We start from the raw sequence: 26,106 nt of genomic DNA, 5'->3' as shown, positions 1-26,106 counted from the left end.
CAAACTGGACGAAGAGCTCAAGATTGAGGATGGTGGCTATGGCTACAGGGAGCGGGTGGTCGTGGATACGCAATCGCGAAAGTCCCCAATGTGGCTCATTTTACAGTAGAGTACAGCGGAAAGGCTGGCTGAGATCCCAGCATAACGCATTTCCCTCCCTCCTGGTGTCAGGTTTGGGGTGCACAGCGCTGGGGGAATCCCGCCTCTGTTCCCGCTAGGCGCGCACGCGCCTGGATTCTTAGTGGTGCAATCCCAGTAAAGCTCCCCACGACCCAACGCCGGGAGACCCAAGGGGAGAGGGGCTGAGCCAGGCGCCAGGCTAGTCCACGACTTGGTACCGCCCGGCACCTGAGACAGAGCAACCGGAGGCTGGAGGTCTCAGGAACAGGTGAGAGTGGGCCGAGGAGCCTCAGAGAATGGGGCTGCGGCCACCTTCCCAACGTGGCCATCTCCGACTCACAGCGAACGCACTCTTTAGAGCGAGGAGGAGGGAGGTGTTGACAGTGGGGGTGCATAGCCAAGTTTTGAGCGTTCGAACTCCAAGCTGTCTGCGCCGAATCCCTAAGCAGGCGGGGCGCGGGCTTTGCGGATTATGAAAAAGGGCACTTGTATTCAACGGCTGCGAACTCGTCACGCCCGGTGGAGAAACCCACTTCTACTTCTCTCCACACTCCCAGTCCGCAGCTTACTGCAGACCCCTGTAGACCGCAGGCTGCACTGGTCCCCGATTCCGGAGTCTTCAGCTCTCAGCTTTCGAGGGCCGGGAGCTAGGAGTTGGAGACTTTCCAGGGCGCGCTAGGGTTGGAGGTGGGTCCCCCATCCGTGAGATCCAAGTTTTGCCAACGCGTCTGTGCTGCCATTGCCCTGAAGGTCTTAACACCGGCAGTGACCCCTGCGCACGTGGCCTGGGATTCATGGCGGAGGGGATGTCAGCCCAGATGCAGGCAGATCGCGGCCACTGGGCCCCTCAGCCTCACAAGGGTAGTTGAAGCCAGGGGTCAGGGAGGGCAGGGCGTCAGTGCCCTGGAGGACCTGGGGGCTTCAGAGTGCTTGGGCTACCGTCTGCTACTGCTGATTATTTTTTAATTCCAAAAGCCTCGTAGATGTCTCTTTTCCTGTTTTTTTTTTTTTTTCTCTTCCAAGTTTGAATTCCGTGGTGAACGTTTGCTCGGCTGAATCGTATATTTTACAGGTGATAAGGTTACCATTCTTACTGTAAAATATATTTTCAACAGTGACTTGGCAGCTGTTCAGAAATACAAAATAGTTTCTCCCCTATTAGACTCTCCATCCCCGAAATTCCCTCCTCTCAGGAGGGAAAGTTGCTTGATAACAAAGCTCTGTCTGGGGATCTTTTACCTTTTGCGAATCACAATTACTTTACCACAAGCAGTTAAAGAGTTAACTAGGGGTTCAGTGGAGTTTGACTTCCAGAGAGCCTGTCCTGGCTCAGCCTTTCATTGATGGGGGAGCTTGGGTGGCTTCCAAACCTCTGTACCTCAGGCTCCTCAGGTAAAGTGGGGGTTAGTGAGGGCCCCCCATCTTGGGGATGCTGGGAGGCTTAAAGGAGCTGAAACAGTGCCAGGCTCATACTAAGTGCTCAGTAAACATGAGGTTTTATTAGAGTTGTTATTATTTTATACATAGGATGATAATCACCTTTACTAGAAGGTGAGGCTATGCCCTGGGCAAAGAACCCTGGAGTGAGAAGCAGATATTCTGGATTTGGCGTCTATACTAAGGAGCTGCTCTAGGCAAGTCATTTAACTTTTCTGAGGCAGAATTTTCTCCTCTGTGAAACAGGGAGGGCCCATGAGAATCAGGCCTCTAAATTGATGTTCCTTGGTCCCGATTTGTGCTCACTCAAGTGTAAAAATGTAACTGGTCTTGTTTTTGTCTTTGAAAAATCCCATATTAAACATCGTAGAACTAAAGAGTTCCCCCCCTCTTATGGAGATAACATTTTTAGCACTTTTTTTGGACTTAAGTTCGTCTTTAAAAATCAGATCACAAAGGTTTGAATCTCTTAAAGGGTAAAAACTGACAATGCCATTGTCTTAAATAGCAGTATGACTAAAATTTCATTGGACTATGTGCTGTACTGTAAAAAGAAAAACTAAGGGATATTAATTATTCTTTCATTTTAGAGATTTACCATTGAGGTGAATAATTAAAATTTTTTTTCTCATGTCTTTAGCCAACATATAATACCACTGAAATACACATACATGAGTATATATATTATTAAAAAAAGATCTTTATTTAAAGCTGATTCAATTATACAGTCAACTACTGCCCTTAACATTCTACACTCAATGATAAATTTATTTTTAAGAAGACATGTTTAAAAATAAATATTTTTTCAAGCAGTAAAAGCCAGTAGTTGTTTTGTCTATATATCTGATAAGATACAGAACCAGAAGTATTATACACACAAACATTTTTGTATGAAGAACTGTAGTTTTATCCCATTAGTTGTTAATATGTTATTAATCTGGGACTCCAATAACTACTGTAGAGATAACAGTATTTAATCAGTACCAGAGTCATTTATTTTTAGAATTAGGCTGGGGTAAATGACCAAGTGGTTGATCAGCAGAATTTTTAAGCAAAGAACCCATGCCAAGTATAAAATAACTAACACACAACAGGGGAAAAAGAAGCATTGTAGGCTGCTGTGTGGACATTCTGTAAGCCTTTGGAGTAGGTGGAGATTTGTGAACAACAAAAATAAAGGTACAATCTCTATTTTGCAAATGAAACCAATTGCTGTGTAATGAGAGGATTAAAAAAATTAGAAAATTACACAAATCTTATTAGGAACAAGAGTTTCCTGTCTCTTACACCCCATTTCTCACTTCCCAGAGGCAACTATTTTCAACTCTTGTAGCTGTTTCTGTGTTTGACTTTGTACCTCTAAATAAAATGTTACTTTTGACTTTTCTCAGTTTCAGGTTTTGTCCCTTACCATCCCAGTGGAAGATTAGGATTTAGTTACCTCCTACTACCTATTAATCACACACTCAAGCCTTCCTTGCAGTCATCCTTCCAATATTGTTGTGCTAAAATTATTGGTTAGATCAGTAGTATTCAGTGTCTACATTATTATTACCTTTTAAATGCTATTGTAGCTGAGCCATATAGGCTACTAAAATGACATTTCCTTTCTTGCCCTATTTGTTTTCCTTGGGGTTTAAAAAAAAAGTCTATTTTTGTTTGTTTCCTTAGTTTCCTATGGACTTATAACTACCAATTCTCTATTTTAAGTCTCCTGAGCTGCTCCAGTTTAGTTATTTTTTTTTTAAATTAAAGTTTATTGGGGTGACAATTGTTAGTAAAGTTACATAGATTTCAGGTGTACAATTCTGTATTACATCATCTATAGATCACATTTTGTGTTCACCACCCAGAGTCAGTTCTCCTTCCATCACCATATATTTGATCCCCCTTACCCTCATCTACCACCCCCCTCCCCCCTTACCCTCTGGTAACCACTAAACTATTGTCTGTGTCTATGATTTTTTGTTTCTCATTTGTTTGTCTTGTTTAGTTATTTTCTAAACATGCTGCACAGTTGTCACTCTGGGTTCTTTTAACATCCTCTTCCAACTCCCATCACCTCTCTCTCTGGCTGGATCCCTGTGTGTTCTTCTGTCACGTTTTATATTCTTGTTTTGGTGGAGCATTTCCTCCAGGAGCTTTCTGAGAAAGGATGGATGAGAGGTAAAGTTCGAGCCCTATCATCACCGAAAATTTCTTCACCCTACGGTTAAATGTAATTACAGAATTATAGGTTGGAAATTATTTTCCCTCACAATTTGAAGGATTGTCTTTTAAATTCCGATGCTGCTATGAGGAAGCTTAGATTGATTTAGCTTCTTTACCTATTGTTTGTTGTATTTTCTTTTTCCTGGAAATTTTTAGAGCATTTTTGCTGCTCCCGAATGTTTTAACATTTCATTATGATCTACTTTTATGCCAGTATTTTGCCTTATGCATTTGAGGGTATTGAAGGGTAGGCCTCTTCAATCCAGAAATTCATGTTTCTTACTTCTGGGAAAATTTCTTAAATTATTTCTTTGATAATTTTATCCCCTTCATTTTCTCTTCCTAGAATTTGTTTTATTTGGATGTTAGATCACCTGGACTGATACCCTACTTTTTTTTTTCCTTTTCACCTATTTACCATATGTCTTTAAAAAAAAATTTCTCTTGCTTAGCTATTTCTTTGATTACTCCCAAAGTGACTATTGAGTTTTGGTTTTTCATTTCTGTTATCATATTTTAAATTTGCAGCACATGGCCCATCTTGCTTTGCTCCCATGCAGTAGCATCCTTTCCCCCTTCTAAGTTTAGTTAAATGGAAGATGGATGCACGAGTCCGATGGAGAATATAAAAATATCTTTTTTATTATTGACAAAACTTTTTGGAGAACATGGATTTAGATCTGCTGCCAAAATGGCTGCTTGTTATTACTTTCTCTCAGAATTAGATAGGGTCCTTCACTAAATCACAGATAGTGCTGTTCAGCTGCAGAGACCCTCTGGAACAGGCCCCTTACCACTTGACAAAAGTCACCCATCATGTGTGCAAGTGGACACATATCAAAGAGGAAGGAAGGGCTGAGTCCAGTGTGCCAAAGTTTTAATTCCAGGCTCACTGATCAGACAAGTCACTTCTTTTCCTCCAGGAGTGGGGGAAGAGGGGCAAATGAAGGCACTTTCAGAGATGAGGAGTGTCACCCTATTAGAGCTCACTCTCAGTGGAAACCTGAAACTGGGGAAAGGTATGCATGCCCCACAACTCAGGTATGCTACCTGGAATGTTTTTGGTTTTCTGAATTGACTTCTGTAGCCAACGCTTTGCACTTCTTTCTGCATTCTTACAGTGATGCAAGAATGTGCTGCAGTAGTGAGAAACTTCTTACAGAAGACACTGTAGAAATCAGGTAGGGGAAGATAACATAGGACATTGCAAGGTCTTTGGCAATTTGGAGAAAATAGAGCAGAATGATGAAAAGTCTATCCAGAAACTTAAAATCACACCATCACTCCCCCCATTTAAAAATTTTAATAATTTGACCAAAAAATTAGTATTTACATTTTTAGGTATACTTAAATACAACAGAAACTGTCTTAACTGACCTCCACTTACGCAGCTTTCAAGATTAGCTGAGGCTCTCTTTTTCTCTATAAATCTTATTGACTGTTGGTGAGTACTGGCAGCTAATACACTTCTGAGTATGCCGGCACACTTCTCACACTTGTCCATATACTTTCCAAGAGCTGTCTCCAAATCTGTTTATGCCAGTTATGCTTATTATTTTAAGTAAGTAATTTAAATAATTATGTAAACTGATGAGTAGGAAGAGAAAGCTATTTTAGTGAAAATATTTTAACGTTCTGATAGATTGTATAAAGGCAAGTTGCTAAACGTACTTGCTGTTGAAGTAGGCTTGAATGAAACAACCATAAGAGATTAGGGAATATCCTGCAAATCTACAAGGATTCTGCCCAATGACTGATTTGCCAGAATCTTCAAGTACTTGCTCCAACTTAAACTGGATGATAATGTGCATTGTGGGTTTGTTTTATGCAAGAAAAATAATACCCTGCCCATGAAGTTGGAAGTTAGAGATTCTTTTTGAGAGTTAAACCACATGGTCAACACAATGGATGAGATCTAAAATACTCGAAGTTTGATCAGTTAGACACAATGCCACTTGGGTCACTCTTGCTCAGTCCAAGTAGGTACTAACATTTAAACCCCCTTCTGTTTCCATCAGAAGGGGTTGGTCTTGATGGTGATAGGGATAGAGAGAAGGAAATGGGCCAGGATTGTAAAAATAGAAAAATAAGTGATAGAGAAGCCAGTATTGGGCAGAGCCCAGCCAGGACTTAGGGAAGCTTATGCTCTGGCCTGAGGACCCAGACTGTTTGGCCCTAGGCCAGGCATATATCTCTTAGATGGACACTTAGAGTTATCAAGCCCTAATGCCTTTGGATGCCTAAATCCTCCAACTGACCTCCCTGGTTCTGATTTCATCCTCACTAACATCCCACTACTTATAATTTTGCTCCCCAGTTAGCACGCCTAGGTAAGTGTTGACACAGATACGTTCATGACCATTGTGGTCCTCCTTGAAGTTAAGTAATCTGCATTTCAGATTATCTAAAGATATCTGAGTTAGGTTATTGGGACTTTGTCTTCAAGTATTGACTCTATTCTTTACGTACTGACAGAATCAGATTCTGCGCCTTGGGGTTTAGAGGCAGACTTCAGACTATGATTAATTGATCAAAAATGAGCAGGGTTGTCTAGTGGACAGTTTGCCTGAGCCTACTGGACTCTCTTGGAGATGCCCACTCTTGCAATCCACACTTTTTAAACTTGTGCAGCCTTAGCCCCTTATTGGCTATTTTGTGGGACACCTTGGATCTTTTTCTTCACTTAAGGGGCTAGAATTGAATCAGAGCTAAAACAAAGGTCTAAGTCATAATGAGTCATGAGGAATTTCTTCGAAAGCTTTCTTACTGAGGCATCTTGGAATTTGATTATGTCTCTTAAATATATAACTATTAATATTTCCAGGTACAAACAACACCTACTTCCCCAGTTATAGCTGTTTAGGAGTTTTGTATTGTTTAAAAAACTCGTTCTCCAGAGCTGTTAGCCTGTACACTGAGCCCCCTTGCAGTAAGAAATGTCAGAGTCATGATCTAACACTCTGAATGAACGTTGCAGTAAACGAAATATCAACAAGCGTCTAACCCTCTGTGCAGGTTGCCAAGGCAGCTTTGGCACAGCCTGAAGTTTGTTTTACGTCTTTCAGCACCCATGCTTTTACAAAGAACATACACATCTTTGTGTGCTGGCATGCATGGTGATAACGCTGCTACGGCACCCAGCTCTCCAGTTCTCTCCTCTCCTCTGTGTATGCAGCAAAACACAGTGGTGCCCATCTTGAGGACCAAGGGTCAGCAACAGTGATCAAATTAACTGGATAATGGCCAGGTCTCCACTTCACGCTAGCCTGTTGTAGCTCTTAATGAGGCAGGCGACACTATTCCGGAGAGGCTTAAAGCCTCTCGAATCTGACAGTGTGGGAATAAACTGAGACAATATTGGGAGAGACCTGAAATCTTGTTAACTATTTCCTATATATGATGACACAACTTGAGAAAAATGTTCCAAAATTCGAACAGCCGAAAGCCTGTACCACTCACTGCATCCTTTCATTTGCCAAATGAAGGTTCTCCCTAAAACCATTCAGTTTGTGTTTTTCAGGAAAATGTATTTACCATGCTAATAAGTATAAAAAACAGTTGGCATTCCTCGCTATCTTATATTGGGCAAATATGGTGATTCATTTGAAATAATTTTTGGAAACAATTTTACATTTTTGGAAAAGATGTAAGAAAGTATTAAAAAAATCTGTTATAGACTTCACCCAGATTTTTACCAATTGTTAATATTTTGCCACATACACTTTATCGTCCCAAATCTCTCCCTCCCTTGCCCCTCCACTTCTTTCCTCATCCTTCCCCCATCCAAATACGTACACATATACATCAGACACAAATATTACTATGTTTTTATGAATTACTTGAGAGTAAGTACAGCCATTGTGCTCCTTTACCTCTAAATGTTTGAATGTTTCCTAAGAACAAGGACATTTACTTACATATCCACAGTAGAATTATGAAAATGTAAGAACTTTAACACAAATGCATACTATTATCTAATTTTCAGACCTTATTCAAATTTCTCCAGTTGTCACAATAATGCCTTTTTATAGCAAAACTTTTATTATTATTTTTTTAAGGTCCAGGATCCAATGCAGGATCACACCTTGCATTTAATTTTCTGTTCCTCTACATGTCTAGAACAGTCTTCATTAGTCTAGAACATTCTTTATCCTTTGTTTTTCATGAAATTTGCCATTTTAAAGAGCATAGGCCAACTCTTCTACAGACTGTCCCCCAAGCAAGGCTTGTGGCATTTCCTTCTGCTTAGATCCAGGTTGCCCATTTTCATGGTTTTGGTCCTGGGTGTGTTACATCAGGAGGCTTTAGAGTCTGTTCCCATGGTTGGTGACATTGGCTTCCATCCCTTGCATGGTTGCGGTGGCATCTGCTAGGTTTCTTCACTGTAAAGTTGCCATTCGTTCCCTTTGTAATTAATACGGAATTTGTGAGGAGGTAACTTTAGGACTAGGTAAGTAGCCCGTTCTTTGCGAGACGCCCCCCAGTGGTTTCAGTGTCCTCGCTGTGCTCTGCGGAGCGCGTCTCACGCGTCTGTTCTTCCCTCCGCAGTGGTGATCATGTGTGCGAGCGGCGACACCATCCGCGGCATCATGCTGGCCGCGCACCGGCACGGGATGACCAGCGGAGACTACGCCTTCTTCAACATCGAGCTTTTCAACAGTTCTTCCTACGGTAACTCTGCGTCCAGTTTCCCCTCCCGCTACCAGGGTGTCAGAAAGGGGTTGTGAGAAAGAACCAGTTATGGGAGTTACGTCAACAGATTTGATTTCCGTAAATGAGATATTAGAAATTTGTGATTCTGAACACTCCCAGGTCTCAATCTTTTCTTCTCTGAGAACTCAAATAGAACCAAAAGATACCATTGTACCTGTGATGCCAAGGGACTTATCTCCACGTGATCATAAATCCAGGCCCTAAAGACCCCTCCCCAGTGCGTTTCCAACTGCAGGTTGCCACCATGATGGACTGTTGGAATAATTTTAGTGAGATTTGGAGCAGACTACAACATATTAATGTAATAGAATAGAACATGTCAAAGTGTGTCACGTGTAGCATATGTATTGTTTCATAAAACTTTTATCTTAGTAATATGATTGTATGTGTGTATATATTTATGCATATTACACATGTAATGGGCAGCAATGTGAAATAAATAAAATAACCGTCACTGTAAACTAAGGTAAGATATTTTGAAAGTCACTGTTCGCAGCCCCCCTTCATTTCAGTTTATTGCCCCTTAAGCTTCTCCCATATAGAAGTTCAGATGCCATCAACATATATGATTAAAAGCATTTAATTTCTTAAAATGGATCTGGGGAAGTTCCCAGGGTTCCTGTGATGGAGGGTGTTTCAAGAGGTCATCAAGATCACAGGTACAAAACATTTTTCTCAAATGTGGTTTGGGCTCTCTCTGCAGTAGACACTGTCAGGCTATGTATGGAACACTTTCTCAGATACTACACTTTGGCGGTTAGGGCAACTGTAGGTGTGCATGTCACAAGTGGCATGTTTATGCTGAGCTCCACTTCCTAGTTCTTGCTGTTGAGACATATTTAGACAGACTCTAAACCTTACAACGTATACCTCAGTTTCCTGCTCTGTTATCCTGGCTTATTTAAACAATAGATCACTGTGCATAAACAGATAGTAAAACACACTACTCATGGGGGTAAGGAATAGTCGATGAAACAAAAGTAGCCACTGCTTCCTTGTAGTGGATAAAATGTGAGATTTGAGGCTTGCAGGATAAACACTCAGTGTTTTCCTCTTTGCTGCCATGATCGTCTTTCCCCTCTCTTTTCACAAGCAGAGTGGTAGTTTCATTCCTTGACCGAAGATCAGAATGTAATTATGTTATTGGCTGCAATACTGAGTTTGTTGAGATAGTGGTAGAGACTGGTGAAAATGAAAAACATTTATTCTGAATTTTGCAATTTGCAACCATAGAATTTGGAGACAATGCATGTGAATGCACATTATAAATGGGCAAGTGCAATACAAATATTAGGTACTGGAATTCCTTTCATCCACAGATAAAGCTTGTTTTCCTTTCCCTGGTCATTATAGTACATGAGTATTATAGGAAATTTGAGAAACATAGACAAGCACAGGGAAGAAAATAAGTTACCATAACTCTATCACCAAGATAAAGGTACATTTATAATATTCAGAAGTGTGTACATCTTGTCTATTTTATAATATATATATTTACAAAAAATATTTTTTAATAAAATGATCGTACTGTTTACAGTTTGTCTACATATAGTATTTTATAATGCTGATATGCCATCCTTGCCCAGTCTCTTATTTTTAAATATTTATGTGATTCCCAGCTTTTTGCTATAAGAACAATGCTATATTGTGTTGCACACACACGCACAAAATATATATGCTGTAAGATAAATTTCTAGAAGTAGTACTTCTGGGTCAAAGGTTATATGCATTTAAATTTTGAGAGATACTGCCAAGTTGTCCTCTAGAGAGGTTTACCAATTTACACTTTTGCAACAGTGTATGAGACTGATTTCCTACATCTTTGTCAACCTTGCATCATCTAACTTTTAAATTATTATATTTATTTGAATTTCTTTTCATGTTCAATAAGCAAAGTTTTGCATTTTTCCTCACTTGAATTCTGCACCATTCTTGTTGAGTTCATTCTTAGATGTTTTGTGTTTTCTGGTTGTTGTTAAGATCGTGATCTTTTCCCATTTGCATTTTGTAATTGTAGTTGTTATATAGAAAAGCTGTGTTGTGTTAATTTATTTTTCAAGAATTCTTAAATTAAATCCTCTGTTCCAATAGTTTTTATATCATTTTCAAATAGTAAGTTTTCTTTTTATTTTGATAGTTGAACAGCTGTATTTCCTTTTTCTTTTTTTATTGCATTGGCAAGAGTCTCTAGCATAATATTATATAACAAATGGTAATAATTTAATTTCTGACTTTGTCTCAAAGTAGATATTTAAAAAAATTTTAAAAAGATTTTTATTAAAATATAGCTAACATACAATATTATGTTAATTTCTGATATACATCTTAGTTATTCAACAGTACCCACTTAGCACTACAGAGTTATTTTTACATTATTGATTATATTCCTTATGCTAAAGAAGTGATCACCATGATAAGTCCAGCAACCATCTGACATTGTACTACGCTATCACAATATTATTGATCTTCCCCCCCTTTTAAAAATTTTCAATTAGAGTTGACATTAATATTATTTTACATTAGTTTCAAGAGTATAGCATAGTGGTTAGATATTTATATAATTTAGGAAGTGATCTCCCTGACTAGTACTACCTAGCACTATATAGAGTTACTATCATATTATTGATTATATTCCCTATACCTTACATCCCTATGACTGTTTTGTAATTGCCAATTTGTATTTCTGAATCCCTTCACCTTTATCACTCTGCCTCCCACCCCTTCCCATCTTTCACCCTAATAGAGCTAATACCCATCTGACACCATACATAGTTATTACAATATTATTGACTATATTTCTTGTGCTATACCCCACATCCCCATGACTACTGTATAACAAGCAATTTGTACTTAGTCCCTTCCCCTTTTCACACGCTCCCAACCCTCCTCCCATCTGGCAACCATCAAAATGTTCTCTGTATCTATGAGTTTGTTTCTGTTTCATTTGTTTATTTTGTTCTCTAGATTCCACTTATAAATGAAATCATATGACAGTTGTCTTTTGATGTCTGACTTATTACACTCAGCACAGTACCCTCTAGGTCCACCCATGTTGTTGCAGGTGGCAAGATTTCTTTCTCTTTTGTGGCTGAATAATATTCCATTGTATATACAAATATGTACCTCTGCTTTATTCATTCATCCATTCAGGGACACAAGGTTGCCTTAATACTTTGGCTTATGTAAATAATGCTGCAATGAACATATGGATGAGCATGTCCCCTTGAAGTATTTTGGGTTTGTTTGGATAAATACCCAGAAGTGGGATTAATAGGTCCTTCTTTGTTTCTTGTTATAGTCTTTGTTTTAAAGTCTATTTTGTATGATATAAGTATTACTACCCCCAACTTATTGTTTGTTTGTTTTTCCATTATCATGAAATATCTTTTTCAATCCCTTTATTTTCAGTCTGTATGTGTCTTTTGATCTGAAGTGTGTCTCTTGTAGGCAGCATATGTAAGGGTCTTGTTTTTTTATCCATTCAGCTCCCCCCCATCTTTTGATTGGAGCATTTAATCCATTTCCATTGAAAGTAATTGTTGATAGGTATGTAGTTATTGCCATTTTATTATTCATATTTTTTATTTTTTTTATCTTAAAGAAGTTCCTCTAAGATTTCTTGTAATGCTAGTTTGGTGGTGATGAACACCTTTAGCTTTTTCTTGTCTGGGAAGCTCTTTATCTGTCCTTCAATTCTAAATGATAGCTTTGCTGTAGAGTGATCTTGGTTGTAGGTCCTTGCTTTACATCACTTTGACTATTTCCTTCCAGTCCCTTCTGGCCTGCAAAGTTTCTGTTGAGAAATCAGCTGATAGTCTTATGGGGGCTCTCCTGTAGGTAACTAACTGCTTTTCTCTTGCTGCTTTTAAGATTCTCTCTTTGTCTTTAATCTTTGGCAGTTTAATTATGATGTGTCTTGGTGTGGGTCAATTTGGGTTCATCTTGTTTGGGACCCTCTGTGCTTCCTGGGCTTGTATATCTATTTCTTTCCCAGGTTAGGGAAGTTTTCTGTCATTGTTTCTTCAAATAGATTTTCCATTCCTCGCTCTCTCCCTTCTCCTTCTGGTACCCTTATAATGTGAATGTTGGTATACTTGATGTTGTCCCAGAGGCCCCTTAAACTCTCTTCAAGTTTTTGGATTCTTTTTTCTTTTTGCTGTTCTGATAGGGTGTTTTCTGCTGTCTTATTTTCTACATTGCTGGTTTGATCCTTTGCTTCATTTAATCTACTATTGATTCCCTGTAATGTATTCTTCGTTTCCATTATTGTATTCTTCATTTCTGACTGGTTCTTTTTTGTGTTTTCTATCTCCATTTGTATGTTTTCTATCTCTTTGTTGAATTCTCCCTGAGATCACTGAGCATCCTTATAACCGGTGTTTGGAACTCTGTGTTTGGTAGGTTTCTTGTCTCCATTTTGTTTAGTTCTTTATCTGGAGCTTTGTTCTGTTCTTTTATTTGGGACGTGTTTCTTTGTCTCCCCATTTTGGCTGCCTCCCTGTGTTTGTTCCTATGTATTAGGTAGGGCAGCTATGTCTCCTGGTCTTAGTACAGTGGCCTTATGTAGTAGGTGTGCTGCGGGACTCCGTGGTGCAGTCCTCCTAGTCTCTTGAGCTGTCACTCCAGATGTGTTCCTTGTGTGGGTTGTGTGTGCCCTCCTCTTGTAATTGAGCCTTGATTGCTATTTGCACATCAATGGGAAGGATTGGCCTTCAGGCTCATTGGTTGTGAGGATTGGCTATGATTACAGTGGAGGAATTGTGGTGCAGGGAATGATTCTACAGAGCAGGGTCTGACTCAGCAGGGCTCTGGTGCCTGCCTAATCTGCCCCTTGGGTGTATCGTTCTTGGAGGCAGCTGGGTGATGCTCCAGCTCCTTTTGAAGCTGGCCACTGGGGGCGCTAGTCCCAGGACCGCCTTGGAGGGGATCTGCTGCATGTCAAGTTCAGCTGCAGCCTGTGCCCTACTGGGACCACCTGGCAGGAGCCACAAAGAAATCCACAGATGGGTGTCACCCATGCCGTGCTTGGAAGTGCCTCAAGAGGCCAAACTACAAACCAAGGCTGGCTGTCACTAATACTGAGCTTAGGGCTGCTCAGCCAGAGAAACAGGACATGCTCAAGCCAGATGCTGCTTTTCTGGGTTCTGCGAACCTTTGAGAGACCCTAGAAAATCTGCAGCATGAGCTAAGGCAGGTGGCTTGTATGAAAAAGCCACTGGAAGAGGCTTGAGTGTGCCCAAAAGTTGCCCAAAAGGGCAGGGTCTTGAATCACCAGGGTGTGGCGAATGAATGGCATTAGCCAGCACAATGGAGACTCAGATATGGCGGCTGCCTGCATCTACACGCAGGGAAGGGGGAGGGCTCAACAAAAAAGCAGTGGCCACCGCCAGCTCCCCTGTCCAGGAGAAACTGCCCTCCAGCCCCCATCCCAAGCCAGACAACTCAGTTTCCCACCATATGTCCCTGCTGCCTTTCCAGCTGCTGCCCCAGCGCTGGAGCTCAGAGCCAGTAATCCTGTTGGTGGGTAAGTCTGTGCATAATCCTTTTAAGAGAAGCACCTGGGACAGAGTAATACAATCTCTGCTGGTTTTCACAACCCAAAATTATGGGGACGTCTCTCCCTGGCGCTGGAATGCTGGGCTGGGGTGGGGCTGGGACCTCTTGCTCCTTTGGGGGCGGGGAGCAGGGTAGACCTCCATAGCTGATATCCCTCCCAATTTTTAATAGTCACATATGAGTGTGGGACCAGCCTGTTCCACGTTGCTGCCCCTCCTACTAGTCTCGGGGTGACTTCTTTTGCATGTCCTTAGTTGTAGGGCTTTGGTTCAGCAAGATTTTAACTGATTCTCAAAGATAGTTTTTTTTTGTAGTTTAGTTGTAATTTTGATGTGGTTGTACGAGAAGATAAGCAAAGTGTTTACCTACTGCACCAACTTGACCAGACCTCAAAGTAAATATTAAAGTATCCTTTTATTCCTAGTTTATTAGTGTGGTTTTAAAAATCAAAAATTGGTGATGAATGTTGTCAAATACAGTAGACCTACAGTTTTAATAAATTTCCTAATATTGAGCCATTATAGTATTCTTGGAACTAAGTATACTTTGTCATGATGATTTTTTATTTATTTATTTATTAAATTTATTGGGGTGACAATTGTTAGTAAAATTACATAGATTTCAGGTGTACAATTCTGTATTACATCATCTATAAATCCCATTGTGTGTTCACCACCCAGAGTCAGTTCTCCTTCCATCACCATATATTGGATCCCCCTTAATGATGATTTTTTTAAAGATGCATTTCTGATTTTAAGTTGTTAATATATTTTTTAAGGATTTTTTGAATTCATATTCATGAGTGAGATTGGACAGTAGTTTTCTTTTTTCTTTTCTTTCTTTTTTTTTTAAAGGTTTTATTGGGGAAGTGAACAGGACTTTATTGGGGAACAGTGTGTACTTCCAGGACTTTTTTCCAAGTCAAGTTGTTGTCCTTTCAGTCTTAGTTGTGGAGGGTGCAGCTCAGCTCCAGGTCCAGTTGCCATTGCTAGTTGCAGGGGGCACAGCCCACCATCCCTTGCAGGAGTCGAAACCAGCGACCTTGTGGTTGAGAGGACGCGCTCCAACCAACTGAGCCATCCGGAGCTCAGCGGCAGCTCAGCTCAAGGTGCCGTGTTCAGTCTTAGTTGCAGGGGGTGCTGCCCACCATCCCTTGCGGGACTCGAGGAATTGAACTGGCAACCTTGTGGTTGAGAGCCCACTGACCCATGTGGGAATCGAACCAGCAGCCTTCAGAGTTAAGAGCATGGAGCTCTAACTGCCTGAGCCACTGGGCCGGCCCTGGACAGTAGTTTTCTTGCCTTTAGGTGGTATCGCCAGATCTTAACATCAGGTTAATATTAGTTTTATAAAATTAATTGGGACACTTTCCATTTTTTATGCTCTAAAACAGTTTATATACCATAAGAATATTTCCTGAAAGATGGAAACAATTTCACTCTCTATATGCACCTAATTTCTTTTTAGAGGTAATTTTTGGAAACCTTAAAAAAATTTATTTTTGAAATAATTTTAGATTTACAAAAAACTTTCGAAAATAATATAAATTTCATGCATATCTTTTACAGAGCATAGATTCCTCTGTGCTAACAATTTGAATGACCATAATACAATGATCAAAATAAGGAAATTAAAAGTAGTACAATACTACCAACGAAACTACAGGCCTTATTTGAAATTTACCACCTTTCCTCCTCATATATATATATTTTTTTGGTTCCAGGATCCAATTCATTTAGCTGCTATATCTTCTTAATTTCCTCCAATCTGTGACAGTTCTTCAATCTTTCCTTGTCTTTTATGACCTGACACTTATGATGAGTCTGTTATTTTGTAGAATGTCTCTCAATTTGGATTTATCTGGTGTTTTTACATGATAAGATTGAGCTTATACATTTTATTTTTTTTGGGTAAGGATATTACAAAAGTGATGTTGTGTCTTCACTGCATAATATCAGTGCATAAGAAGTCATATCTATATCTATATATATAATATCTATCTATATATATATGTATATGTATACAAGTATACCCACACACATATGACTTATTGTCGGTGATTTTGGGACTTTTAAAACTAATTTTTCTGAGTTCAATTTTTGGGCTTCTTGAAAATTTAATTACTTATTTATACAGTGTGCTTTTATACAACCTACAAAATATCCGTGATGTTTCTGATTAGAGTCTCCTTTCTTTTCCCTTTTACAGCCTGTGCTCAGGTTTTGAGCTCAGGTGTTAGTCTGCTTGAGAGGCTGTGCCACGCAGTAGTTCGTGGCAAATTGACCTAATCTTGTCCTCCCTTACAAGCCTTAGTTTCCTCTCATGATAGTAATAGCATTTAGTATTTACCTCATGGCATCAGACTGAGTAATAAATGAGGTGATATATGTGAGATATATAGCAAACTTCTTGAATATTTAATAAACGTTAGTTATACTTATTATTAATCTTGGTTTACTTTGACCATTACACATCACACTTTAAAAATAAGTTCAAAAAATAAAAATAAGTTAAATCTGTATGTTTTTCTGTGGTGTAGTTTTATAGATTGATATAGGCTCTACATTGTTACCAAATTAACCAACTTTTATCTAATACATCCTAACGACCTTGGAGCAGTGGGAATTACATCTGCATGCAAATAACCAAGGATCCCAACAATAATGATTTAAACAAATGTAGAAGTTTATTCTCTTACCTGTAAGAAGTCCAGAGTGAGTAGTTCAGGGCAGGGATGGTGGCTTCAAATGTCATCAGGGAACAAAGCTTCTTCTGTTTTCCTGCTCCCATCCTTAAGATCACAAGATGGCGGCTACGTCTCTAGGGGTGGTGTCATAATTCTAGACAAGACAAAAGGAGGAAGATGAAAGGCAAAAAGAGATCCTCTCAATTGACTTAATTCTGTTTGAAGAGCTCTCTGGAAGCCCCACTTGGTAACTTCTGCTTACATGTCAGTGCCTACTCCTAGTTGCGAGGGAAACCAGGAAACGTTTGCTGGAGTTACTGCTACCCCACATCAACTTGGGGATCTGTTACTCAGGAAGAAGGGAGAATGGGTGCAGGGAGTACACTGTCCATGTTTGCCACAGACCCTGGAGCACCTCTCCTCCTCAGAGTAGAAGCAGTAAACAGAATCCTATGCCAGGCAGAGTGACCTCAAGGAAGGTTCTGGCGTCCATCATTAGTGAAGGGTATTTTCTGAGATTTTGTGCCTGAAGAAACAGATGTATGTTCATGAAAAGTTCTTCAACATCCTTGTCATCTTGTGCTTCCTCACACCAATCTCTATACCCATTCTAGAAAAAGGCTCTATTTTCATTCTTACTTGATATTTGATTAAAAAAAAACAACCACAAACCATATTGATCGTGTTTCTATATTTACTGATTGTTTGGTTTTGGTGAGCACTCAAAAATAATCTCAGATCTGCCAAAATTATATCGTTACATGAGTTCAGAATATATTATGGTGGAATTCAAGGGATGGAAAATAAGATTGAAAAGATAGGTTTAAAAATATCTAGAGAGAAGATGATACATATTGCCCTGGAGAGTTTTTAATAGCATCTGTCAGCCTTCTCATTCATATTGTCTTCTGAGGATGTAAGTTAGGTGGAAAGTTATTTGGGCAAATCCGTCTGGTGCTGTTAAGATTATTGTAGAGCTTTGCTGCCTTCCTGAGAATTCAGAGGAAACTAATTAAGGTGGGGATGGAAGTATAGTAGAGTTAGGCGATGTACATAAATTATTTGACTTGCTAAAAGTGGAAAAATAGCAGAAAAACTGAGGTGGGATTAGGTTTACTATGTTTTGCTATAAAAGTTATATATGCACATTAAAGTCAGTTTGGGAAAATGAGAAAAGGAAAATTGGACGCAACCTTTCAACTGTTAGAGTTATTAAACCACATTTAGACACTTCCTTTTCCGATCTTTCATCCTCTGTTACTTTTGCTTTTGACATTTTTGTCATCCCACTGCAATTGCCATTTTAAATCTTGCACCACCTCAAACTCTGATGAAATGTGTATGCAGCAGGCACGACAGGAGCGTTGGGGCTCTGGCTTGCATTTGCATCCTGCTTCTGTTGTTTATTAGCTAAATGACTTTAGGCACATTAACCTCGTGAGCCTCAGTTTACTCATCTGTGAGATGGGGAGCATACTTAAATCTACCTTGTAGAATTTTTATGAGGATTAAACAGTGAAATGCTACAGGCAAAGCTGTTCACAATGGCATTCCCCAGTAAGTGGTGCTGTTTTTACTGGTGGGAGTAACTGCACCAGCCTACATCATGGCATGCATGTAACACCTAGACATTTGGAGAGGCAAGGAGGCCAATGTGTTTCTCTCACTTACATGGCTGCCAGAGGTTAAGAGACATACATAGTGCTATGCAACCAGCCCAGGGAAACCTCAGGCATTCATTTCTTGGATGTATTCTGTGATGTCTCAGCTAGTCATTCAGCCCACATTTATTGAAGGCCTACTATGTGCTGGGTCCTTGGTAAGTACTGAGACCTACAGTTGTCGCACTGTAGGTACCAACCCTTACCAGGGCCAGCTCCCTGGCCACAGGATTGCTGAGCACAGGGCTTGGTGCTGAGCAGGTTATTTTGTCTTTCACAAATATTCTGTATTCTTCTCACTCTAAATGCAAACTTGGGACCCTATGATGTTTAAAACAACAAAACAGAATAAAGCAAAGCAAATTCACTTTCCCTTATTACTGTTACTGAACAACTGTTAAGGATCATCTTCTCTGTCTTACTTTCCACTAGCAGACTTCTTTCTCCTCTTTTTCATCCCTTTTTCGGGACCACTGTAAGAATATGATCTTAGTGCCCACCACTCCTCTGAAAGTGCTGTCCTTAAGGTCTCCAGTGACCTCATTACCAAGGTACATTAGCCTTACCTCCGACCACACCTATAAAACAGTGATGTCCAGTGGAACTTTCTGCAATGCTGGTTGTGTTCTGTTCTGTGTTGAAATGTGGCAAGTGCACTTGGGAAATTGAATTTTTAGTTTTATTTAATTTTACTGAATTTAAATGTAAAGAGTCACACACATGGCTAGTGGCTACTATATTAGACAGCATAGCTCTAGAGCACTGAATGTTGTTCCCACCCATGTTTTTCTGGAAATCCTGTTTTTCTTAGCTTTCATGTCACAGCATTCTTCTGGTCCTCTGTTAGCTCCTCTGTCTCCTCTTACTCCTTCTGCCCACTAAAAACACCGCCCCCAAAGTGCCTGTGCTCAACCCTTCTCCCTTCTCTGCACTCTCTTATCCAGTGCAGTTAGTCCCTGGGTTCTAACTATAAGCCATATGGAAATGACATTCAACACTCTCTTGAGCCTTCACTCCTCTTTCTGGCTTTAAACCAGCATTTCCAACCACAGCCTAGTGTTGCCACTTGGGCATTCTGTAGTCAGTCACCTTGGACTGACCATGACCCTAAATGAAATCATAATTTCCACGTCCACCTAACCCCTCCTCCTCCATCTGGCTCTGTTCTTTTCTCTAATGACAACCCGCTTTCCTTTCCTCTTTGCATCGTTGGTGATGCACCTCTCTCTCTGTTGTCCCTCATTCCGTAACTCTTGTAGAGTCTTGAGATTCCTCTTGCATAGTCCTTTACTTTCATTCTCAAGGGCTCTCCATCTTTTTATGATTATAAAAGCAATAAATATTTATTATTGAAAATTTCCTAGATTCAGAAACACACACACACACACACACACACACACACGCACACACACATACATACGCACACCCTAAAAGGACAAAAAAAAGAAAGAAAAGAAAAGGAAACTTGCCATGATTCTAACCAGGCAGTGAACCATGTTTAATTTTGGGGGGTATGACTTCCCACTTTTAACCTCTCGTAACCTCTTGCCTGGATTACTATGGCTGTGAACCCTCAGTGTCTCCCCACTCTAATCCACTGCTATTTCCCAAGGCATGATTCTGATCATGTCATTCCTCTGTTCCACTCATAAATCTCCACAGGCACCCAGTTGTCTACTGAATTAAATTTGTCCCTACTGATGGGGCGTCATGCCAAGCCGACCTCTGCTTTCCTAGCACTCAACAGCCCCATATGGGAGATGTTACTGACACATTACAACGAGAAACACAAAAGGAGGAAGTCATAGTATCAGTTATGTTTATAGATGATACCTATTTATTTTGGCTTCAATTTATTAAGTACTGTTGTTTGCATTCTTTTTTCTAGAAAACAAAACTCCAAAGTTATTATCTTTTAGATTGTGGTAGACAAGTTTACTGTACTGGATTTCACTTTTTCAATATAAAAAAAACCCCCGAATTTTTCCCGTTTTAGTAACAGAGATAGTTACTGTTTCCAGTTGTGTGTATGTTTTCTAATTACACAGCATAACACCCGATAGGGTTAAGTATTTCCTGTCTTATGCCCCTGGAGATAACTGTTTCCCAGAGCTGAGAGCCTCTGACCCTCTTTGTCTAAGACACATCACTCCTGCTAAGTCTTGAGCGCTTGAGTCAATTAAAAATGAATCAATAAGTATTGATTGCATGCCTATAAGAAATGGGTTCCTCCACAGAAGATGTTCTAGACATTCTTCGACTTTGGGGTCTTCCTGGCAAATGGATTCGGCCCCTTCACAAAGGCCACGTTGTCTGGTTCGAGCACCCAACTGGGTTTATCCTGGCTGAGGCAGTGACACGCTGCTCACGGGCTCTCATGCTGTGGTCTCCTCGGTGTTTGGGAGGTTTCATATGGGAGGAGGAGGACATTGTCAAATTTTGTTTGGTGGATTGAAATTTAATCTTGTGCTCACTGAGAACAGATCTAGCCTTTAATGAATTCTGTCCTCAGCTCTGTCTTATTTATCTTTTAACAGCTCCCTGGCACATAGTAAGCAATTAATAAACAGTTGCTATTATTAGGATTATGATTATACAGAGGCCTCCACAAACAAATTCTTTGTCTCTGCCTTTTCTCATGCTCCAGACCGAGGTTCCCAGCTGCCTACTGGATGTCATACACATTTTCACCTTGGCCCGTGCTGTGGGCTCTGGCAAGCATACTTTCCCATCCTCCTCTCCTCCTAGTCACACGTTTAGGACCAGGCTGATGCTGCCTCCTCACACGAAACCTTCCCTCATTGCATCTGGTAGCCTCTTCCTCTACACTCTGCATTGTTTCTTTGTCTCCCCAAACTCCTCCCCCCACAGTAAGCTAACTGTTACCCTGTAATCACCTCAGTTGTCTGCGTGTCCGTCTTTAAGTCCCTCTCTAGAAGGTGGTGGGGACTGTTTAAGACACTTGTGATATCGACTGTGATGTCCATCCAGACCTTTGGACATAGTTCAGTGAATCCGTGTTTGTCTGACTTAAGCTGTAATAGAAATTCCAAGGCCTCCAGCTCTTTGCTGAACGTTTTCTGTAAGAGTAGAGTGAGTGCTATGGAGCCCTGGTCTTACTCTCCAGAACCGTCCTCACTGCTTGGCTGCCAGCCTTCCACTGTCTGACGTGGACTGGGGGCTCAGCTCAAACAAATGACTTTGGTGTTGAACTCCAGAGGTTGAATTCCTTGTTGTATTTCCAGAGATCTCCAGGGATCATAATGATAATTCATAGAAACAGCAGCTTATTGTCAGAAGGTAGAGGTCCACATTTCCTTTTGGGGCCCTGCAGGTCATGTGTTTTCTCAGAAATGAAATAATAAAGAGAAGAGTAATGATTCTTATCCACATAATTTGCCTTTGCTTTTGTGACAGGGAGCAGTGGGGTACCCAGCTTCTCAATGGCTTGGTTTCCTCATCTGTTAAATAGAGAGGATAATTGTACCCCTGCCACAGGGTTTTGTGCGGATTAAGTGAATTTCTACTTATAAAGTGCTCAATAAATAGAGCTTTTATTATATATTGGATCACTAAATGTTAGTCATTTTCATTTTGTTACTACTGATGCATGACGAACATTGTCCAATAAATAATTCTTATGATGTTGCCAGCACTAGAGAGATACACGCCCTCACGTCCACCCAAGCTACTTCTCATCCTGAAGAGATCCAGAAATATTTCAAGAAGTATCAATAATCTCCAACTTTTTTGTTTTAACAGTGCCAACTTTGTCACACTTGTGCATATGCATTGTCATACACAGCCACTCCTGCCTCTCCACACCTACATAACATCAGCAACATGTTTGACTGCCACAGTTGACTGTAGGTATTAAAGGCGAAGTGTGAATGAGAAGGAAGAAAGCTTACTGCTTACTCCTGCAGTGCTGCAGTTCTTGGGGGCTGAAAATTACCGTCACATGGTTATTATAAGGCAATTAACTCCACACTGCTTTTCTTTTTCTCCCACATTTCCAAGGAACACATGTCCAAAGGGCCTTCTCCTCTTTTGAGGATCGTGACATTGTTACATTACACCCAAGTGCAAAACTATGACAATACCTCTTATCCTGGCTGCCAAGAATAACAGGTAGAGACACATGGCAGTTGAAAAGGGAGAATGGCCCCTTTATGGTGACTGGCTTGGAATTATAAATATTTTTATTTCTCCCGTAGGAGATGGCTCGTGGAAGAGAGGAGACAAACACGACTTTGAAGCTAAGCAGGCGTACTCATCCCTCCAAACAATCACTCTACTGAGGACAGTGAAACCTGAGTTTGAGAAGTTTTCCATGGAGGTGAAAAGTTCTGTTGAGAAACAAGGACTCAATGAGGAGGATTACGTAAGTGCTTGATTATGAGCCTAGACCTTTAGCATTCTGAAAACATTCTAATTAAATCAGAGGTGACAAAGTGTCCCATTCTGAACCATTCAGAAATTCCTAGGTTCATGTCTGAATGTCACTAAGCTTTCTGTGTGTGTGTTTTTTTCTGGCCAGTTTCCCTCCCTCCCTCCCCCCACCACACCCCCATCACCCCCACCCTTCACTTAACGCTTTTCCAACTGCTGTAGGAAGGAAAATTGCTTTTTGTGGGTACTTGTGGTAACGCTGAGCAGATGTCTGTAGACTTCCATCACTTATTCGGCTAGGAGCGTGTTGGGGGAGAAGATGGATGAAAGAATGCCAAAGTTTTGTATACCTAATTTTTCCAAAGCTTGGTGGCAGAAGATATTTTGGGTTTTAGAGGGCTCTTTCTTTTGGCAGTTGGTCTTAGCTTTATGGCCAGTCTGCTTCTCTCTTGTGGCAGTGTCATTGCCCCCTTTGGTTGCGAGCTGTTTCCTACTCAGGGATTTCAAAGCTTCCCACTCAATTAGTGCTCCTGTTACTGATGCATTTCCCAAGAGTGGACCCGAGTCAGAAGGTTAGTCCAGGCGAAAGATTAAACAGAGGGACTCATCTAATTAGTGGCACCGACAGCAGCTGACCACACCTGACTTGGTGCCATTGTTTTGCTGTCTCTGGCACACTTTGCTATATGGTCCCTCAAACCTCCGTGTCCCTCTGGTAACCCCTTTTTCAGAGGAGGATGAGCAGTGGGCCCCTCAGGCTGGTTGGGTAGGTGTGTTGGTTTTCAAAACTGTTCACTCCACAGCATCCAGAGCAGAATAGGAGCACCTTCTTAATGATAGATATATGGCTTGGATAGTCCCTGCCCACGGGGGATAACGACCAATTTCACAAGAGATGGTCGCTTCCAAACGGGCCTCTCCCAGTTTCTTTATTTGAAATACTGCGGGTACAGGCACTGACCTCCAACAGACCTACATTCAGAGCCTGGGCCTAGCACTCCCCAGTGTGATCAGGGGCAAATTACTTAGTCTCCTTGATCCAAATTACTCCCCTGTGTGCTAACTATGGATGGTGTTGGGTGGTTACTAGATTTATCGGGGTGATAGATGGGAGGAGGTTTGGGGGGCAGGGTGAAAAAGGTGAAGGTTTACAAATTGGTAGTTACAAAATAGGCATGGGGTATAAAGTAAAGCATAGGGAAGGTAGTCAATGATGTGGCAATGACTTGTACATATAGTGCCAGGTGGGTACTAGACTCGTCGGGGGACCACTTCTTAAATTATATGAATGTCTAACCACTGTGCTGTACACCTGAAATTAATATGAAATAATAGTGAATGTCAAAATAAAAAACAAACAAAACAAACACACAAAACAATTACTCTGCCCTGCGATTATAAATAATCTGTCTGAAGCATTAAGCATAAGTTGGGACTCAATGGAAGATGCCTCTTTATACCATTGTTACAATAATATACCTGTCTTTATAGGAATTTGCTATTAAATGACATAGAAAGGATCCTATAAACATATTTATTAGCATATTAAATGTTATATGTATATTATACACACATAATTTAAAATACCATTTGACTTTCTAAATCAGCATTGTCCAGTAGATATGCAATGTGAGCCACAAGTGAGCTACATACGTAATTTAACATTTTCTAGTTGCCACGTTTAAAAAGCTTAAAATAACCAGGTGAAATTAATTTTAGTAAAACATTTTATTTAGCTCAAATACAAAAATATCATTTCAACATTTAATCAATGTAAAAATTATGAATGAGATTGAATGTTCTTTTTTTATTGTGCACAGTCTTTGAAATCTGATATGTATTTTGCCCTTACAGCATATCCTCAGTTCAAGTACTCGGTAGCCGTATGTGACTTGTGGCTACTCTATTGGACAGTGCGTTCTGAATTATGGAAGAAGTAGGGCGTCTGCAACAGAGCCCAAGTTTAAAGAAACCTATGATAACATTGTCATCATCCAAATCCTTTGCCTGAGGAATAGGAATGAACGCAAATGGCACTGAGGTTCCTTTTGCAGTGCAGCCGAAGGTGACCTGTGCCAATATTGCAAACACCTGTCTTTTACATGTGCCACTGTATTATTTTACTTTACTAGGTTCATATTAATTTTATGGTTTAAAAACTCAACAATGGTGTCATTTTGTCTGGCATCCTTCCTGAGGTTGTTGAAGTTCCAATATTTCAGTACAGGTTGTCCAACATAATAATACAAGGTCGGCAAAAGTTGGCATTCCAACACACTACTACAGCATTCTTTTTGGTGATCAGTTTTTCTGTATTTCAAATATTAAATCCGATTTTAAGGAATGTCTAAGAGAAATCTCACTAGGAAGGTATACCTACTACAAAAATCCATAATACTTTCCAAACTAAATGCTTTAGAGATTATTTGTAGTCGTAGATTATAACACTGTTTCTCTCCAATGGTGGGATCATTGAAAACTGACTTTATAAAAACATAAAAATGAAAATTTTAAGTAGAAATTAGAGCTCATTGTAATGACTTATTGTAGTTCTGCATTTGTGTCTATCTTTCATGTTTATGTGTGTTATAATTGGGCTCCTTTGAGTGCCCAGTTGCAGATGTTTATCAGGTTCGTTTAGATTTTTGGTTGTGATGAGTGTTGTCATAGAAGAGGGAGATATGAGAGCCCCGGAACCAGGAGCTCGTGTGGCTGTGATCGCACAGGCTAGACTTTGATTAAATGCAGCAGGAAGTACTTCACAAGGCTAGCAAGACTTGGTGGTCTTCATTCTAGAGCTCAGCTCTTTTCAAGGTCTTTCTGCTTCTCTTATTTGTACTAATAGGTGTTTCATCTGCTTATGTAGATCGTGACACCCATCATGTGCTCTTCAGCCCCGGCTGTTGATCTCAAACCCAGCAACTTAGACGGACTCCCCGATTAGTTCTAAAATTTACCACACATTTTCTAACCAATCACATGACCTATGAAGAGTGACAAGTTTGTTGCTTTTTAATTCTCTAAAGTCTGCTTAATTAGAAGTATACTTAATTAAGGATATTAAATTATATTAAGTATAACTAATTAAAACTTTTGATGGCTCTGGCTAGGATCTCAATACAGTACTGAATATAAGCAGCGATAGTGGGCATCCTTGTCTTGTTCTTAACTTTAATGTGAAGAACACACCGTGTTTCCCCAAAAATAAGACCTAGCTGGACCATCAGCTCTAATGCGTCTTTTGGAGCAAAAATTAATATAAGACTCGGTATTATATTATATTATATTATATTATATTATATTATATTATATTATAGACTTGGTCTTATA

At 40.2% G+C, this 26,106-nt stretch overlaps 1 protein-coding gene across 2 annotated transcripts in view; it reads left to right on the top strand.

The window, feature by feature from the left end:
• The window catches only part of NPR3 (natriuretic peptide receptor 3), a 73,555-nt gene that overhangs the window by 2,085 nt on the left and 45,364 nt on the right, over nt 1–26,106 (top strand). For both annotated transcript variants that reach the window (XM_019737286.2, XM_019737285.2), the window contains exons 2-3: nt 8,317–8,439; nt 22,602–22,768. In XM_019737286.2, coding sequence (XP_019592845.1) covers nt 8,317–8,439; nt 22,602–22,768 — 290 coding nt within the window. The remainder of the gene's footprint in view (nt 1–8,316; nt 8,440–22,601; nt 22,769–26,106) is intronic.

Source organism: Rhinolophus sinicus, linkage group LG03 (genome assembly GCF_036562045.2).
Source record: "Rhinolophus sinicus isolate RSC01 linkage group LG03, ASM3656204v1, whole genome shotgun sequence".
Taxonomy (NCBI): Eukaryota; Metazoa; Chordata; class Mammalia; order Chiroptera; family Rhinolophidae; genus Rhinolophus; species Rhinolophus sinicus.
The sequence above is the reverse complement of the archived record's forward strand: the minus strand, read 5'-3'. Positions and strand labels throughout refer to the sequence as shown.